The following is a 20,551-nucleotide window of genomic DNA, read 5'->3' on the forward strand; positions in this document are numbered from 1 at the left end:
CATCCGTTTTTGACACATGTCGTGATAACATTTGTTGCAATTAGCAAAAAATCATAAAGTTCTCCATTGTATAGGACAATATTTTAGTGAAAATATAAAGACTAAGTAAGAAAGTATATTACATTGCTTAGTGTTTAGAATTTGTCATGGGGGGTTGTGCCAGTTGGTAAAGCAACTTTCCATGAAGCACAGGGTCATTGGTTCAACTCTGGCTTTCTTCTGCCCACATGTTGAAGTATCCTTGGGTATGCCACATGTGTAAGTTGCTGCAGAAGTGTCCGCTAAATGACCTATTGTAAACATACAGAATATCTTCCAACAGCTCATGTTCATGTCTTTACCAGGTGCAACAAGACTACCCACAGGCTGACAGAATCATTCTAGGTCATGTCGGTGCTGTCGCCCATAGGTACCTGGTGTAACCTTGCGACTGCACCTCCTGTGCTGTCGTAAAAGTTGACTGTCACTTCAGAGTGACACAAAGAATACAGAATGAGAATTTAGATAAAATTAGCGTAGGTAAGGAAGCAATACAACATTTAGGTAGTAATGGGACACTTGCTTGGTACACTTGAATATGACACATATCTTACCAATGATGTGAGTGCACTTTCCGCTCTAACTTTCTCTTTATACTGTTTGGTTCTATATCAAAAGAGAAATATGTATTATTTCCACTTTACTGCATTTGGAAGTTTGAGCTAAGAAACATCAAAAGCTACACAACTGTCTACAAAGCATTTCTGTACTTCTCCATAGGTAGGATAAACCAAATGAAGTCTACTTTGCCATCAAAGTACTTCGCACAAAGCAAGGATCCAGTGATTTTTGCAGCTGCATGGTAAGTTACATTATGAAGGTAAAAAGGCTATGTTAAAAGAATAAAAAAATCAAAGGGAATTTCTTTCACTTTACATTTTATTTGTTGGCATTATGGTAAAGTTGGGTCAAAAAACACTGATTACACAATAACTGTATATTGTTGTTGTTAGCTAATTTAGAGTGATAATCAAGGGGCATGATCACTCTAAATGAGCTAACAAAAATATACGGTTAATATACGGTCCCTTCTCATAAATGCCTTTGTGGAAGTATTCTTCTAAAATGTGAGGTCTAAAAGCTTTCCTTTGTCAGATATGATAGCAAACTGAATGTCTGCAGTTTTCCATTGATGGTACAGTAAAACTTGAAACAAATTCAATACATCAGTATTTGTACAATATGATAGGGTATTCCTACAATTGTGTTGGACAACTTAAATTATTTAAGACTTATTGAGATTCATTATGAAATAAAACGTAAGTTTCTAACACATATTTCCCTTTCTTGAAAGTTTCCTAAACAACTTCTATCCTCACATACCACGTTTTACAAAAAGACAGAAAGAAAAGATCACAGGCAACTTTGTTTACATTGTAAAGGAAAACTGTTCTGAAACAAAGTTTCTCTGTTAAAAAAACGTCTCCTCCATCACAGTAAGTGTTCAAGAAATTATGACCATATCATAAGTCACAGACTGCAAGAGAAAGAACACATGAAACATCATGTGCCTGTGTGACCTACACATAAAAATGAAAACATTAAACGTTTACGTTTATCAATAAGCAATAAACTAAAGTTTTACACCGCACATTTTGGCTGAGGATGTTACAGTATTCGTGGATAATAGGTAAACTCATTCATAGTATGACTCCAGGGAATGGTCCGGTTTTCTTACTAGCTTCCTGCCATTAGATGGCACAACAGCACTATCAACACACACTGTGCACATTAACGTCATCTTCCAGTCAACCCAGAATGGGTTGGTGATGAACATGTGACAGTTCTATCTGTTCCACATTTTCTTGAGCACAAATGATCATCATTTGATGATAAAAACTACAACCAGTATGGACAGCTGTCTCTCTATTGTGACCTGGTCAAAAAGGTGTGACAAATATTGTTAAATGTCATGACAAACTAAATGTGGCACTGGACAGTGGGCTTCACAGGCAGCGATAGTGGATCAGGAGGTGGCAGTGTTATACACTGGTGAATTAACCAATTGTCTCTGGGCAGAAAAGGCTGAACACTGAGAAATGTGGTGGAGGAGAAGAAAGGGGCAAAGAGGATGATGTAATGCTTTAAAGGGCCATTGCCAAAAAGAAGGAAAATGGCAACAAAAGACACAAAGACTTGGTATAGCTGGTACAACCACAACATACAGCTGTTGATGGCAATGTACGGATGCTAATAGCGAGTGTTTTGTTGATTAAAATGTCAGAAAACTGTAAAAAATATCCATCAGTCTTTCCTAGATTCCTGAATGACGTCTTCATATTGTGCTTGCTTTGTCCAACCTGCGGTTCAGCACAAAAAGACACTCACTTTACAGTGATCTGTGAGAAAAAGGGGCAAATCTTCACATTTAAGAAGCTGAAACCTGGAAATTACCTGCACATTTTGTGTAATAAACTATTAACAGAATAGTTGCCCAATAAAGTTAAGTCTATAAATTTAGTGAAAAAAATGTTTTAGCTCTGTATTGAGTGGTCATAATTATCTACTTGCTAATATATGTATATCTATGACTGTAAAACACATTTTAATTAAAAGTAGAATTTTAGCTGCAATTAGGACACTTAATAAACTCCCATTATTGACATCTTCACATCGCAAAAATGATAGCCAGGGAGTTATGGACAGAAATATGACATTGAACTTTAAATTGAATAGCTCACAGTTATGCAAGTTGCTGGTAAAAATAAAAAAAAAGTTTAACAAATTACTGGCATTCAAGGTGTGATATTTTCATGGAATAGTCACCAAATTTGTTTAACTGGACAAAAGATGAGGGAGTTATCATATTCCCTGTAGTTTCAATGAATGTGGTATCATGTGGCAAATACACGAGTTAATGAGGATCTTTGTAGCATCGGCCCCATGTTTGGAATAAGAAAATTGATGGATGTCTGTGAAAAATGTTCCTTGTGTAAAAGATAACCTCTATAGTTAAAAAAATAAACACAAACATGAATATTAGGCAGTCTGTAGCAGTCCCTTATAACCAGTCACATTTTATGAGATCCTTGTTTAATATGTGTAAATTAGCAACATTTGAGTGTCGTTGAATTCATGAAAGTCATCAAACGCATGGACCAAAACATTATGCACTATATAAAATTCCAAGGCCCAGGATCTGCCTTGTTTGCATATGACCTTAGCTCCAACGCCTTAGGCTAAACAGAAACACCATCCATTATGAGGAGCGGTTAACCAGCTTTCTCCCAAATTACAGTGACTCTTGGTTCCCATTTTACTGATTTAGCGGTTGTGTGGTTCCCCATCTCATGTTACGGACTGTTATAGTGAGATGTACTCACGCAGTCTGTCCTCCCCTTGTAAAAAGCGAGCTAGGCATTTGTTGGCCAGTTAACAAGCACCAAGAACGCACCAAGTAAAACAATATTAAAGATCCATGACAACACATTAAATGCTTATTGTACACATTTATGTTTTAAAAATAATAATGGAGATTGATTATACAGATATAAACTGACCATTGATGTTACACTGTTGCTTTACAAATGCAGCCACAGGCTTCTCGGCTGAGATTTAACCACATCCTCTGACAAATGCAAGAGGAATATTTTACCACCCTGACCAAGAGGCTATTGCACAACATTCTCAGCAGAGTCGGAACATTTCCTGAGCATGTGTGACTACACTGACCGAGCTTCCATCCAATTCTTGTTTAAAGCTGCTTGTGACAAGTTGTTGGCCTCGCTGCGGTACAACTGTAATTGACAGCTGCGGAGAGGTATCCAGACAACATCCTGGTTATACTGTAGAGTTCACCCTGCCTTTAACCTGCTGGCATGCCTCTTCACCCCCCACTGCCCACCCAGCCCCCCAACCCCCACTGTCCTTGCCAAACTCTGGGTCAATACTGAAAACATTTACCCAGCGCCTTGTGCACCACTACGTGACATCTGTTCTTTTTTATTAGTGATTTTGACCTCTTGAGCTAAAGATACCATAAGATAACTTCTACTACTATGTCAGTGCATGTGCAGTATTGGAGGCTGAAGAAAATTAGGTCCAAAAGTTTTTGTCTGTTGTTTGTCCCTACTAAACTGTTTAGTTTAAAGAGTCAATACTTTGAGTTTAGGAGAGAAACTTATGAAAGGAACAAGCTTTGTGTGAAGTGTGAATAGCTGCAATACTATTTCCTTCCCTCTCCCACCCTCCTGCCAGCGCCAGTCAAGGGATTTTCCTTTCCACCATCTCCGGCTGGAACACTATTTCCGGATTGTGTCGTTCATTTACTTAATTCGTAGGGCACTCGGGAATGAGAGGCCATGGAAAACTGAGTGTGGCAATGTGGCCAGAGCAGTTGGGAGGAAAAGGCAGAGAAAGGGAGAGGTGTGTGTGTGTGTGTGTGTGTGTGTGTGTGTGTGTGTGTGTGTGTCAGAGAGCGAGCAAGAGAAAGAGAGAGTAGAGAGTGCAAGACAGGGCTCGAGAGAGCTGGATCATCAGAAACAAGCCCAAGCAACAGCCTTTACCAAAATAGCACAGGCAAGAATCTGTGTGGGTAACATAAATTTAAGTATGATGAGTGTAATCAAACTGAGAAGGGTTGGACATGCAAAATAAACTATCTCCACGACCATGTGATGTTGAGGATTCCTTTGTCACAACTGTGTGTGTGTGTGTTTTGCCTCCCTGCCAGTCTGTTTGTTTATCTGGCCTTCTCTACATCTCCTAGAACATCATATTACAAAACTACATCTTTGCAGTTAGGGCTCAAGCATAGGCTGTGAATGACCTGTTTACCTTTTGACATTTTCTCTGTTGATAAAAACTAACCCTATGTGACAGGCATAAGTGTAAAAGAAAGGTGGTCAATTCAAACTCATGAGGTTCCTGACCTTCAGGCAGCATGCTCTAGACTCATTATATGACTAAACAGCATTGAATTGATTCACTGAGCTCATCTTGTCTTGACTCCAAGGTGCTTAACAAAAAAAGTGGGCCAACAAGAACAAATTGCATTTGAGCTGGCTTATATCCCTCTTATATCTTATATTTTTTACTTGACCTGTTGTGTAAATAATGTAATTGTATGAGAACATAAACACTTTAGCATGGATTTTTCTTTTTATGTACGTATTTTTTGTGTATAGGAGGTGGTTGTGTTTTGGCCATCCCTAATAAAAATGAATGAGGGGGCAAAAACATTAGAACTATCTGTTAATATAATGCACTCCATCCACGGCTCCACTATGACCTAAATAATAGAATAGAATTATCACCATTCTGACTGTAATTTGAAAACAGATATTAAAATTTAAAAATAATTACATCCTTTAAAAGTTGAATTTATTGCGGAGGTGTTTTGTTTTTAAATCTCAAACAGTTTGTTATTCTTTTACAACATTAAACTAATACTAATAAAGCAAATATATACATAAACAAATGACACATATTGAAAAACTTTATTTTTAGCGATGTTATGGCAATGCTGTATTTGATTATAGCCTTACCAATAAAGCTTATTTGAATTTAACTTTTCCTTTACAGAAAAATCCATCCCTGTTCTTCTATGAAGGAACTAAAAATGACCAATGAGTTACATTAATCAGATGACATAAGCCTCTGACATCTTCTTCTTGGGTCACCATGACCATTTGAGCTTGCGCACTCAGAGGTTTTACAGTTCAGTCGCCTCTTGAGCAAAATATCTTGTACCAAGGTGGTGAAAAGGCCACAGAGTGCACGTGTGGGTGAAAAGATGACAGTAATTTATGTTAAATGTTATGAAAACACATTTAATCAGTATTTTGGAACACAAAGCATTGGTACAAGCTGTATTAATAATGTAAATTAGGGTGTGTGTGGGAGGGAGCTTATGTGCCATAAATCATCCAGAGTGTATCCAGATTGTTGCAGAGAGGATTAGAGATTTTGGAGAACATAATGATTCTTGATAATACCAAAATACACTGTTCTTTCATGTCAGAGAATGTTTTGTTCTCTCTACACTATTTCCTAAATTGAATGAATTATTTTGGCTAGAGAGGAGGAGAGGAAGAGTCATGAATTGGATAATTGTTGATTTATGTACAAAGTTTTGAAAGTTATAAAGACCATCTTTAGTGTCTTTTGGATGCCTAAAATAAGGGATCATTTCAAAAGTAGTTTAATTCTATAACCAGAGAAAATCAAGACACAAAGTAAAGTCAGACATTAATAATTTAGGACATAATACCCCAAACTATGGCATTAAAGCACCAAGGTAAATCCCAACACATGACACCGAAAATGAGTTTACTTGCTTCCCTCATGGCTCAAGGTTGTCTCGTTTTAACGTCACTGATGCTGTTATTGTTTTTATGGGAGTTTTGTAATCCTAGATGCTTTTGTCCTATCCTCTTATTGTTATGGCTCCTCACAGAGTACTTAACATATTCTTAAATAACTTCCTTAAGACCTATGTAAGCAAATACCACTTAAAGTGTTTATTTGAACATGTGTGTGTGTCCGGGTGGGGGGGGCTTGCGTGCGGGACAGGGGTGGTTTGTTTTGTCAGCAAAATGTCAATCTGTCTGTGCGAGGTTATACCATATGATCTTCCTAAATACATAGGGCTTGGTTGTCCATCTGGTTGGCCCCATTAACGCCCACCACCGCAAGCCTAGGTCTGGAGGTCTTGCCTTTCTACCTCCCACTGAGAGGATATGAAAAGGCCGACAAAGCTTTCCATTGCCTTCTTTTACTGTCAGGTTTTTGGATCAGTGTAATCCCCAAGTGGCTGCAACACGTGTACAGTGGTTTGGTTGCTCCCTAACAACGAACTTAACAACTAAACAATGCAATGGATTTTACTGAAAAGGGAGACTCAAAAGAATTTTGCACGTCCAGAAAAGATTTGGACTCTCCTACGTGCGCACACACACACAGAGCCAGGCAACCACCCAACATCCCCTAAAAAGTCCAAAAAGACAAATCCATTCCGAGTCCAAACTGCCCTGGGCTCTTCCTATTCAGCTTGTGCAAATGAAAGATGTGTCTTGGAACAGTGTGAGCCTCTAGGCAGAGCAGAACTAGTCTTGCACACAGATATACACAGCAGCCCTCTGGACAAGTTTGGCACCCACACCAGTAACTGTGGGCCAAAACTCATGTTGCGTGCTAACTCTAACCCTCCCCCATCCCCTCATGCTATCCCGCTCTGCAATTATATGCTACGCTCCCACCCAAACATGCAAGAATAGGCCTTCTCAGTCAACAGACAAACCAAGTCATTCTGTCCTCAAACCATGACATCATGACCATTTGACTTCAGCATGAAATTCAAGCTTAATTTAACTTTGTTAAGAAAAAAAGTGATGTTTGTTACACTGGCAGAATCCTACAGTGGTGTGAACGGTAACTTTATGCAATTCTGGGATGGTACAGCTAATTTATTCTCAAGAATAACAAACTCATGAGAAATATTGGGGTAATAAAAATTTCCCACATCCAGTATTTACTGTAAGAAGTGGATCAACTGTGCTGGTGCTCAGTATAGAGCCAGACAATACCCTCAGGCTCATGTACTGTCATACCTTGACATACTATTTTGGTACAGACAACACAATAATATTTTGGGTACGATTTCTCTACAACATGCAATGCAGATTTCAGTAGACACTAGTAATGTTGACACCATATATACACACTGAAAGCAGATCAACTAAAAAACAACGCACAAAATCCAAGGTAATATCTTGACAATAATTTTATACCAACAAAGGCCAACTTTGGCTTCGAATAGTTTCGGTGGCCTCCACTTTTAAGAAGTTTCATGGGGTTTAGACGCCTGAGAGGCATACATCAACCTGCTGACAGCAATTGTGTGCAGCACACCTCATTTTCCAAATCTGCCTCGCAACAGAGTCCTCTCCTCTGTCCTTGCAACTCTGGGAGGGGTTCTTAATAGTGTGTGAGCACTTGCGTGCGTGCATGTATATATGACAGAACCGAACCAATGACAGGCACCTCTGCCCAGCCCAGCCTTCACAACAAAGAGGGTTGGTGGGTTTCATTGCAGCCCCTCTTGCTCTCCCACACACTCATAAATAACCATACAGAATCTCAGCCCTGGCCAGGGGGAGAAAAAAGAGAAAAAAGAGCCATTTAGACAGCTCCTCTCCTCTCATGCCTTCTCAACTGACCTTTTCTTGGGGTCAATCAGTATAATCAAAACTCCATACCCTAGACCCCCCCTACTTTTCTGACACTAACCTGAATCATCCCAACACTTGGTGCTGTGGTGAGAAGCTACTTAGCAAGCTTGACTCATTGTAACGGAGCATTTAAGACCTAGAAGGCATAAAGCCCCACAAGCTCTCAGCCCCAGAGCATGTGAGATGGCAGCTGGGGTCAGAGGTGAAGGTCACAATATGGGAGGAGGGGAATAAATCCTGTAGCGTGAACAACAATGGCTGCAATTCCCACTGACAATGTTACCATTGTGGGCTGCGGGTTACTTAGTGTGTCCTGGAGCTGTGGCTAATAGAGTTATAGTGCTGATGTGATGGCTGCGAAGCTGAAGAGAGTAGCTTTCAATTTTGCTTTGCATGAAAGCCTGAAATTGTGTGCATTCATTTGTGTGTACTTGTTTGTGTGTGTGTGTGGAGAGAAAGTGATGTTACTAGCTTAACTTCAGAGTTTTTAACAATTAAACCATTGGTTGAGGGAAAGCATCACAGAGGGATGATTTTAATGGAAGGTGGGGTGACTGCAAGGTCACTTTTCTATTTTTGAACAATTTTGTTCACACTGTACCAGGAATAATAAAGTTATTATTTGCAAAGCAAGTGGGAATTTCAGCTCTTAGTTATGACTAATGCTACAATGATAAGTAGAATGTTTTTAACAGTATCACTTTCTTTTATTTGGATAACACAAGCCTTGTACAAATGCCACTTGGCAACTGTGGTTGGCATTTTCTTTATTTCTGACATTACAAACAAAACAATTCCTCATATAACAAATAGGAGCAGATATTTTTAAACAATGAAAATAATTATTAGTTGCAGCTCTACAACTCTTTTTGATCCAAACCTAATGATACAAAGAACAAAAGACTGAGAGCATCTTTCGTATATATATCCCACTTAAGCTCTTCATGGTCAGGCCATTATGTGATGCTCCTCTTAAACAGAGAGGTAGGTTAGGCCTCTGGGGATTCATATTACATACTTGGCTTAACTCACACATCACACTCAGTTGGTAGGCAGCATGTGGCACCACCTCACCTCTGTTAGTAAGATCAGGCTCTGACAGAGCTGAGTTATAGATGATGAGTGGTCGGTATGACCACTGAGTGCAGAGGACATAGAACAGGGGAGAGACAGACACAGAGTCAAACATGCTGAGACTGGAGCATATAGAAGAATTGTATTTCCATTCTGTTGATGCCTATATTAACAATAACTTCCAATTTGACATTCTCTCCACCAAACATTGGTTTTCTGTTGTTTTATTTTTTCTTCTTTTTTTTTTTTGGCTTCTCTTTGACCTTCTTAAAAGAACAAGCTATGTTTCCCATGGCCCAGCTATTTGAAGCTCATAGTTTTGGTCATCTAAAGTTTTCTGTTCCAACTCAAGCCGTTCAGACACTGTCCCCACTACATTTCCACAATGGCAGGGTCTTGGGGGCCAGACCATAGCCGCCCTACATTCTGCCCACAGTTGAGTTGCCTCTGGCAGACCTACTGCATGCTTTGTGTGCTGGTTCTGGCTGCTGATCAGGGAAACCCCACAGTCTCTCCATGGTGAATGTTGAATGCCCTGCCAAGGCTATTATGCATCCCTTCAATGGCCGTGAATAGCAGCACACCACAGTACAGAAGATTTGAGAGATGTGCAATTCACCCAGATCTACAATGCAAGTCCATGACACAGATACCCACATTGGCATGCCAACTAATGCCTGACATGGTTTCACTGTGCTGCATCTTTCAGTCTTGTCTTGATGGACAAACAAACAAAACAAATCCTGATAAAACGTGACCTGGATTTCACTACACAGCAAATAAGGAAACAGTTGACGATTAATATTCCTTGACATAGTAGTCTAAATCTAAACAAACATTAATTCAGAAAGCTGAGATTATTCCACTCATTCTGCAAATGTTTATCATTGTGACTTAATGTGGCTAAATGAATAACAGCAGGAGGCTTATCATGTATATATTTAACACTCTTAAATATGGGGATTAATGCTCATAATTTCACCATGTCCAACACGCTGAACCACACTGCCCTAATACTAATACTGAGCTCTTATCTGTATTTTATTCCCTGACACTGCTTTCCAAACCACAGAAATAGCCAAACTCTAATGTTTCTAACACCAACTCTCATAAATATTTTCTACATTATTACTTCCTCTGTAGTCATCCATAATTGCTTGAGTGATCAGTGTCAGAAAGTTAAATCTGAATCTGATCAGAGTTAAAGTCTTATCTACTTTTAGGAAAGGGGAACATCTGTCCATAAATTTAAAAACTCTGGCAGAGTTTCCCAGCACTCCCACTGTCACATGTGGTACTGGATATCGAGATGAGTCACATCAGCTAGCAGGCAGCTGGCAGGTATGCAGTATCAGCCCATCCTGTTAATCTTACGATTAGCCTTCACTTATCCCATCAGGACTGCAGAGCCTAAAGGTTTATCCTACAAGTCAGCCCTCCTTATCCTGGCTACTTGAGGTACATGACACAAATAGGGGCACACATTGAAATACACAGCACACCTCAAGTGTTTCTGCTTTTTCTAATATTAATCACAGAGACAGCATATTCTGATTCTAGAGCCTCAATGCTGCTGTGTTTAAAGAGGGTAGTGGTAGTGAAGTGTGTCACAGAGGTCAGACCCAAAAGTTAAAGGGGCACATTCTGTGCTCTTCTGACACTGGGATAGGGAGGGGGGTTGGGTAGCAGCCAAGTGACATGCAATGACAGACTTCAAGGCCTTTCAAAGAAGGGAAGCATGGAAAGCACACAAGCAAACATTAATACAATGTACCCACAAACAGAAGCTGATCCACGTGAACACAGTCACCCAATGTGTGCATACACCCACGCAATTACATACCTGTCAAATGGTGGATCTAATACCTAAACAAGGCATGCCAACATCCTACAACTAGCATTTGGCATGTTAATCAGCATTTACATGCAACATTCAAATGATAGTCTGATTGTGATTTAGTTAGATGTTAGTTGATCAAATTTTGTTTGCATGACGTAACCATGTACACATGTGAGTGTGTCTCAAATGTCTGTGAGACATGGTTGTGCTGTCGTGCCATAATATGCGCCATCATGGTGGTTAGTTTCGGGTGTTTTGTGAGCATAGACTGAACAAGGAAAGAACGAATGGGGAAAAGGAATGCTGGAGGCAATAACCTCCCCTGACTCTCTTTTCTTAGGTCAAAAGGGGACCAGCCATAAACGCCTGGACACCAACAGAGACAGACCTCTGACCATACAGGCCTTGTTTCACTCTCCCTGCAGCCACAAATGTCAGCTGGTGGAAGAGGTCCTGGTTGTTTAAATTTACAGCACAATGTCAGTCTGTGTCATAAATGAATAACAATGCATATATTCATGAAACATGAGTGCATTTGTAGATAGTACTTGTAATACTGGCACATTGTTTCCATCATATCATTACCAGTCCTCTCATTCATGTTTATTCACTGTATGTACACGTGTTAATACGTATGATTTTACCAACTGTGCCTTCAGCAGGATGATCTCAGAGCAGGAATAATTATAAGGGGAAACATTTAAAATGCCATTTTTGCTGCAGAACTTGTTTGACAAGCTCAACAAGAATATCATACACACTTGCCAACTAGGCAATTGCCAACCTTGCCACTCAGACAAAAAGATGTAAGCCTGGTGGTCTCTGGATGCCAAATAGATAAAAACTGTTTAATTATCATAAAGCGTGAACCATGATGTCATTTTATTGCAATCTAATCACTCAGCTGTATATTAGGGAACACCTAACTGGCAGAAAATGCATTTAACCACTGCTTTAGTTAAATGTATTTAAAACGATTGAAGGATAGGTTAGATGTAGATCACATTTAATGGTTCCAGCTAAAAGACCAGTTTTTTTCCTTTCCATTCATGCCCTGCAAGGAAATTTTCAGCTGTTACAGTGCTGCTTTAGGTAAAGTGAATGAAACGGTCTGGAATGTACCATTACACTTTAGGGGTTAATGATGTCTACCACACAGTGCATCTGCAAATAGAATTCAGCAAATTAAACGTTCTTTTAGATATTAAAGTTAACACGCACTGTGTTTTCAATTTAGGTACAATACATACGTGACTGTGTGTGTTTGTTGTGACGGCGAATAGTGCAAGAAAATAAATTCCCCTATGGCTGCAGCAGGTTGGACCGTGCCAAGATGATGTTACGAACAGCCCTTTAAAGTCGCTTCACTTCCGAGATGAAGTTAAGATGAGCTCGACCACAAGAAGACAAGGATTGACAATCGATATCTTAAAACAGAATCCCTGTTACACGGGCTATGCTGAAAGAATACATTTGGACTTTGGGGTTGTTTTATGGACTCGGAATCGAAGGAGGAGTAATTTTCTCTAAATCAATGTAGGACGTGGCGCCTGTGACTGCATTGAAGTAACCTAAATTTGGTTGATTTGCGTCAGACATAAGGTGCATTTTTTATATTGCGCTAAAAGACAACAACAGCAACCTGGACTACTCTAGTGAAACAGGAATGGTTAATCCTCCCGAAGGATTATTCTATATCGAAATGGATCAAGCACCACCAGGTAAATTAACTGTGAAGAACAGTCATTGTCTGATGGGGGGGGGGGGGCGCTCGGGACACATTTTATTCATTTGCTGCTGTCTTGTTTATTGGCATAATCTTGTGATAATGTCTGCAATAAAGCTGACATGCGATAATGACAGTGCAGGTGCTAGTAAAACGGTATAATGGTGCTGCGCTCCCTCGGTGGCATTGCCCAGGCATGTATAGCGCAATTCACTTGCCAATTACGTAATACCTTTCGGCGGACCAGGCGCAGTGGCTTGCCTCCTTTTCCTTTGTCCCAGCACATATGACTAACTTGGACAGAAATGCGCAGCTCTCATGCATCTGCTCATAAAGCACAATAACATTTACCAATTGCGGATAACGGCGTAAAGAGTGAATGTTTAAGGGGATACAGATACAGTCGATGGTGCGTTAATGAGCGCCGCATGAAACGACTGCTTTGTTCTTGTCTGCAGCCAGCCGTAGTTAATTTGTGTACTAGCTCGGAAAGTAGGCTACAGACAGGCGGACCAGATAGCTCGTCTCATGACTTAACTCCGGCAGCACACCAAACAGTGCGTTTTTTTATTTACATTTGTCATTTGACCAATGCGTTATTACAAGGTCCCCACAGTGTATGACACATTTTCTGCGCTGTTACGTCACATTGTGAATAAGTAGCCAAACTAACTGACTTAAAGGAAAAGAAACGGCATCATGTTAGTTCCTCACAGATGTTAAAATACATCGGAGTATGGATTTTAAATGCTGCTGACACACCAAAAGAACAATATGCCCTCTGTTGAAACGCTGTTTTAGACACATTTATTGGCCGTTTATCTTTTAAAACAGTTTTTGCTTTCATTGGGCACCATACAAAAAACAGTGCTGAGCGTGTAGGATTTAATCATTTTTGCTATTCCATTCTTAAATTAGCTACGTGGATCTCGTGTGCACTGCTATGCGCATGTGGGTTTTGGAAGCCAGTAGAGTTTCTTGGCAGCAGGCGCAAAGCGGAAGGTGTGCAGATTTAATTTTGCTGAGTCCAGGAGCCGCTGCTTCTCGCTCTGTGCCCGCCACTACGCTGCTGCACCTGCCTTTTGTTTATTTTAAGGTCAGAAAAAGAGGAGAGCGGGTGGTGCGAGAAACCCACATGTTCTCCACTGTAAGGGTGCTCTTGTATTCTCCCCAACTGCCTCATGAAAGGCACTTTTGTCCTGCAGTGAAATATATCGCCCTTTACTTCCTCTTAATGCGGTTTGCCCTCCTTCATTCTTAGTCTTTAGGCCAGATTTTTTTTTTTTTAAGGTTCATGGAAAACGTATGAAGAGCTGTAAGGGTGCAGTGATTATAAAATCGGAGGATTGGTCCAAGAGGCTTTAAAAATAATTTACGGACTATATAATGCCTCTCATGCAGTTCAGGACAGTGCCAAAGGCTGCAAAGTTTGGAGATTGGACCTTAATCTACTTTGCAATAGTTTCAGGCAATTTTAGGTTTAACTGTGAGAATGTCAGGAATAAAAAAAAGATGTTTAATAGTTAATGACTGATGGCGCTCAGAAAGGTGTCCTACCTGTTACATTTCCTTTTTTTTTTTTGCACTGACCACACTTAGGCTCTTGGTGAGGATTTGGCAAGTGATACCCTCTGGAAACATGCCTGGGCTTGCCTCAAATCTCCATCAAGCAAGGGTGTGACAGAGTGTGTGTGTTGGCGGTGACAGGGTATACACTAAGAAATTTATTTCCTTAACAAACACAACCTTTACTGCACTTGATCTGATCAGAAGTTTACTATGCCTGATCTCTTTTTGTTTTTTAAAGAAACTGTAATCCTGATGCTTTGCATTTCATTTTCATATCGTTCTTTCTCTTTGGCTTGCAGCCCTCCCTCCTAGGTCAACAAAGCCAGTGTCTTCCACCTTGAACAATAACTACCTTTCACCACCTGCTTATTCACTACAGGATGCTGAATGGTATTGGGGCGACATAACCAGGTAATTTTAATTTTCCAATGTTATATATTCCATCGGTCCTACAAACATTTGCACGTTGTTTGATCTTTTATCATGTCAGTATGTTAGGGGCGTCAACTGTTTTTGCTTTTATCTCAGGGAAGAGGTAAATGAGATGCTCCGAGACAAACCGGATGGCTCCTTTCTGGTACGTGACGCATCCACAAAACTTCAAGGAGACTTTACACTGACGTTAAGGTAAGCAGAAGAGCACTACCACAATTATTATTAGCAGAGTTTACATTATATTTTACACTACTAATTGACTGTTGGTTTTTGCTCTTTCACAGGAAAGACGGGCACAACAAGCTGATCAAAATTTACCACCATGATGGGAAATATGGCTTCTCAGATCCCCTCACATTCACTTCAGTAGTGGAACTCATTTGGTACTATCAGCACCATTCCTTGGTGGAATATAATGCCACACTGGACCTAATGCTCACACATCCTTTGTCCCGCTTCCAGCAGGTTAGTAATAATACTATCTAGATCTATCTACATTTTATAATTGAGTTTTGTTAAATACGTGGAATTAATTGTGCATATTTGAATAAATCGAATTTTTTATATAAGGTGAAGGAGGACAGTGTCGACGTCACTGGAAGAAAACTGAAAGAGGTTCACTGTCAGTATCAAGAGAAGTCAAAGGAGTTTGATCGTCTTTATGAAGCCTTCACAAAGACCTCACAGGTAAGAACTATTTCTGTATAAAATTTTTAAATAGTCTTTGGTAAATTTATCAGCCCACTGAGACCCTTCATACTAGATGTGCTCTTTGTAATGCAGGAAATCCAGATGAAGCGAACAGCAATCGAGGCTTTCAATGAGACAATGTTGATCTTTGAGGAGCAGTGTCGTGAACAGGAGCGATACGGAGAGGGGTTCGAAAGAAACAATCAGTCTGAGGGGGCCAGCAAAGATTTGGAGAGGTACTTCATTCCATTATGGTCAAAAATAAATAATTTTAATCTCAATGACATTTCGTTTTGTGCATGCAGCACATTACACTATTCAGACCAGCAACTTTTACGTTCCCTTTTCAGCTTTCTGATAAACTATGAGAAACTGAAATGCCGACTTGGGGAGATCTATGACAGCAAAATCCATCTGGAGGAGGACTTGAGAACACAGGTGGATGACTACAGGCAGACAGACAGGAAAATGAACAGCTTGCGACCTGATCTCATCCAGCTACGCAACATCAGAGATCAGTATCTCAAGTAAGTAGCATTATAATTTAGTCTAGTAAATCAATGCAAAAACAAAAAATTATCGATAAATCAATCTAGCTGGAAGAGTTTCACAATAAATGTAATCCTTTCTTTACACCTTTCCTTACAGCTGGCTTAATCACAAAGGTGTACGGCAAAAACGGATAAATGACTGGCTGGGAGTACAAAGTGACAGCCTAGATGAGTATGTTTCCATCAAAGTATTTCAAGAAACTAAAAGAAACTTAAAAATTGTTTTTAACTTGTAAATGAATTGTTACGCAGCTCTTACAATACTACTGTTGTTTTGCCAGCACATACGTGTTGAAGGGAGATGAGAAAAATTTGCCACATCAAGATGAGACGAGTTGGTTTGTTGGTGAACTGAGTCGGACGCAGGCAGAGGAAATGCTTCAAGGGAAAGCTCCTGGAACATTCCTGATCCGTGAAAGCAGCAAACAGGGATGCTACGCATGCTCTGTTGTGTGAGTACATCATATTAGAACCATATGAGAAATGGATTAGTTTTAAAATTACTTATACACACAGGTTTGCATACTCATTCATTTTTATTTATTAATTTCAGTGTAAATGAAGAAGTGAAGCATTGCATGATCTACAGCACACCACACGGTTACGGCTTTGCTGAGCCCTACGACGTCCACTGTTCACTGAAAGACCTTGTCCTGCACTATCGCCTGCACTCCTTAGCGCAACACAATGATGCACTGGATGTTCGGCTGTCCCATCCAGTACACGCCAAAGCTGCAGCCACGCCTTCGCAACATGCAGAGGAACACAAACTCTTACAGACTCCAAAACACGCAGCGGGACTGCCGCCTGCTGCACCGGAAATGTAATCCAGTGGCGACAGAAGAAAGGACATGTTTACAGTATCCTGCGAGAACGACTGCATTGAGGTGCATTGTGTAAAATGTTGCACTATGATTCCATCGGTTTTTGTGAATGGGATTTCACATATTGAAGTGGGACCGGAACTTGAATGTCAGCTTTTTTTATTTTATTTTATTTTTTTCAATTAGACTGTTTAAGCTTTCAGACAAATTTGTACTTCATTTATTGCAGCTTGTTTAATGAACACCATTTCGGTGGGGATGTTGACAGCCAGAAAACTGCTCAATAACATCAGGTGTTGCACCTTTATTTGACTTCAACTTTTACAGAGTTGATGTCGCTGGAGATGTCCATTATCCTGGTTAAAGTTTATTCAGTTAAAAAAGATATGTATTGGGTTACTACTACTTAGTGCATTTTTGAGAGGGAACAACCTGTGCTATAGACAGACTGATCCCGTTGTATCAGTTTTGTGGACCAAAACAATTGCGAGTAAATGTCACGTGTAAATATGAATATAATTCGCGATGTATGTTGACAATTTGCCCCTTTCTTAAGACATTCTTACACAGTGGATAATTATGTAGCATTAACATCCTGTAGAATACCATTGTAAGAGCATACTTAATGTTATTCCCATTGACCAAAGCACTTAATTGTGAGCAAACTACATCCCTGTTTAGGTTGGTGATTGCATCTGGGCAAGGGGAAGACAAATGTATGTACACCTGCTGATGTGCTGATCAAAACATAATCTGAAGTACTGTATGTTATATTCTGTTACTCAAAGAAGTATAAGCTTTTTGTATTCTATATATATTTTTTCTATAAACATGCCACAAAATGAAAGCTTGAAGAAAGTGCAATCCAACAGTATTTCTATTATTGCAATGTATGAGGATGATGGTGGTGGTGAAGGTAATGGTGTTATGAGAGGTTGACATTTGCCACAAAAATGCACTCTCTTTGGTGGTGCCGGTATGATGTGGCCTCCGATGTTTGTGTGAACTGCCAGAGATCCGGAAGTATCCTGCCTCCAGTACTTGAACTGTGGCAATTCCCGAGCTATGAATGTTTTTCATGACATGCAGTCTACATAGCTTAAGAGGAAAGGAATCCATGTTGACCTTGGCACATTTTTCAAGCTTGCAGACAATACATACTCTGTACACAGAAGCTGTAAAATGTATTTCTGAGGTTGGTTTGTGGAAGGAGGGTGATTAACTGTCTTGTTAAAATATAACTCCACTGTGGGACTGGGGAAACTCCTCAGGTGAAGCTAAGCAATGTGAGATCCTGACCTTTTTCTTGCTAAAAGACAATAAACTGATGAGGGTTTTGTCAATTTATGCAATCCACAGTTGTCTTTTTTCAGAATGTATTGCCAATTCAGTGCATTGCTTGGACAGTCTGATGTTTTCATTATTTAACGTTGCCATTTTAGGTTATTTTTTTGTCATTTTGTAATAAGTTAAAAAATGACCGAACACAGGGCACAGGATGACTTAAAAGTGATCAAACTTGTTACCTAAAACTTACCATCAGTCTCCGGTGGAGCTATTGTTGTCTGATGAGCTTATCCGTGGGTCAGCAGAGAAAGGGAGCAGTGAGTGCACTGGAGGACACACTATGGACAGATGGACGAGAAAGGAAATGATAAAGACAATGGCAGGATGTGTGCAGGCTGCCGTTGAGTCACAAGAAAAAAATGTTATCCAACCTACTTCACTATGAATGTACAGTGTATTCAAACAGCTTTAGTGAAGCTCCCATGAAACAACTGCAACTTGACAGTAAATATCTGGTAACAGCCAGCCTGAGAAAAGTTTGTCTTCTCAACTTTACTACGCAATCGCAGTTGTTATCTAATTACACAAAATATTTGTGTTTAGCGTTTAACCTAAACCAAGCTCTATTACAAAGAAGTCTTCCAGTAAATCTTAGGATACAATAGGCACTGTTGATGATTATGATCATGACCCTCGGTGACACCACTATTAGCAACAGGTGGCCTCTTTGAACTATCATATAAAGTGTGCGTTAGATAAGGATTATTGTGGTAGAGAGGGCAGGGATGTACTGGGGGAGAGCCTCAGTTCCAGGCCATGGATTACTCCCTCTTACCTGTGTCAGCATAGAGACAGGCAATGTGCACGCTCTGCTACGATGGACCAGATGCAGTGCAGATAGACAAAGGACAGACTGTACCAGTGCTGAGTCACCGTCAGTGTGAGTGTCCGAAAGACAGGGTGAGAGTGGGCAGAGAAAGTGTAGGGGGGGTAAAGTGGACAGGATGAGGAGGGACAGGAAAGATAAGTAAGCTTTTTTCTAACTCCAGTACATGTTGATAGAAAAAATGAAAACTGGAAAAGTCAGGTAGGACCTTTCCTACACTTTCTCTAACCTGAAACACACCCATCTGGCTATACCCCAAAGCTATTTGCTTTGCAGCACTTTAACTAGCATTGTTCAGTTCTCTTTTCCTTAGCAGGCTGAGTCTGGGTTTAATCCATGTAAAAGCCCAGCCCCCATGCCTAGTTTTGTCTTAAGCAAACATACAGGCCTTCTCTACTTTCCTTCCTTTTTTCACTCCCTGTCAGCAGATTGCAGTCTAGAACTCGCTTGGTTTAATTCCTAGTCATTTTGCTTTATAGTTCTCACTTTAAATAAGTCTTGGCTGGGGGTGCAGTGGGGCGAATTACCTTTGGAGTCACGCCTAAAATACACACACCATCAACTGTCTCGCAGGCTTTCAGAGAAAGAGGTTTACGCTTTCAGTTTTGGGCGCAGCCAATCGAATCTCTCCTCCCCGCTGTCTCCGTCCGATTCCAAAGTGTCCATGCTGCCCGAACAGCCAATGGCAGGCCGAGAACGTACCGAGTGTTAGCCAATCAGAGAACAGTTGCTATGTTGAAGGCAGAATCGATAAGACAGGGCTTTTTGCTCTATTTTCTTTAAAGGCTCACATTATAGCTAGTTGCTTATAGGCTGTAGGCAAGAGATCCGGTTGCTCTTGAACAAATATGTAAGTTGCAGACTGTACCTTCAAACATACCAGACCCACATTTTCTTTGAAGCTTCGCTAGTTCCACCAAAAATATAAGCTAAACATGTATATGTCTTGATGTTGCGGATGTATAAGTATGCATTGGTTTGCGATATGTTACAGATTGATGACCCACTGAGTCGTTTAGGTCATAAGAAAGCTAAAAAATTAAGCTTAAAAATGCTTTCCAAACCTGGGGGATTTAGGGTAAACAATACACACTGAGAGTTACACAGTTGAAATTATGTTGTGAATATTTGTACTGTTTTTCCTTAATAACTTCCTACATAATTATATAATAATTATGTATTATATTAAATATAATGTAATTATATAAAAATAACATAATAACTTAATATTCTCTTAAATAATATTACACATAACAAAAGGCTTGATTACTGATAAGCAAGACATTAAACACTAATTTGGGAACTGCATATTAAACAAAATATTAAGGATAATACTTAAAGTGTCTGGAATTGTTAAGTCATGTCTTCCTAGTGGCAATCCTGCCCGAACTCTCTAAACTACGTTCTAAAGAAATAAAATAACATAAAATAAAAAATACTCACCAGTAATCCGGAATAA

The 20,551-nt window shown here is 39.9% G+C and overlaps 1 protein-coding gene across 2 annotated transcripts; it reads left to right on the forward strand.

The window, feature by feature from the left end:
* The first annotated feature begins 12,486 nt into the window (after positions 1 to 12,486).
* LOC137098282 (phosphatidylinositol 3-kinase regulatory subunit gamma-like) lies at positions 12,487 to 18,271 on the forward strand. Of its 2 annotated transcripts, XM_067474369.1 has the most exons (11): positions 12,487 to 12,845; positions 14,450 to 14,558; positions 14,719 to 14,830; positions 14,948 to 15,046; positions 15,139 to 15,319; positions 15,425 to 15,541; positions 15,638 to 15,780; positions 15,895 to 16,071; positions 16,193 to 16,267; positions 16,377 to 16,547; positions 16,649 to 18,271. In XM_067474369.1, exons 4-11 carry the CDS (start codon positions 14,964 to 14,966, stop codon positions 16,920 to 16,922), a joined length of 1,221 nt encoding a protein of 406 aa, XP_067330470.1. In that variant the 5' UTR covers positions 12,487 to 12,845; positions 14,450 to 14,558; positions 14,719 to 14,830; positions 14,948 to 14,963; the 3' UTR covers positions 16,923 to 18,271. The 2 variants fall into 2 exon arrangements, with proteins under 2 accessions (XP_067330470.1, XP_067330469.1); XM_067474368.1 differs by lacking the exon at positions 14,450 to 14,558.
* The last annotated feature ends 2,280 nt before the right edge of the window (positions 18,272 to 20,551 follow it).

This window comes from Channa argus, chromosome 14 (genome assembly GCF_033026475.1).
Source record: "Channa argus isolate prfri chromosome 14, Channa argus male v1.0, whole genome shotgun sequence".
Classification (NCBI taxonomy): domain Eukaryota; kingdom Metazoa; phylum Chordata; class Actinopteri; order Anabantiformes; family Channidae; genus Channa; species Channa argus.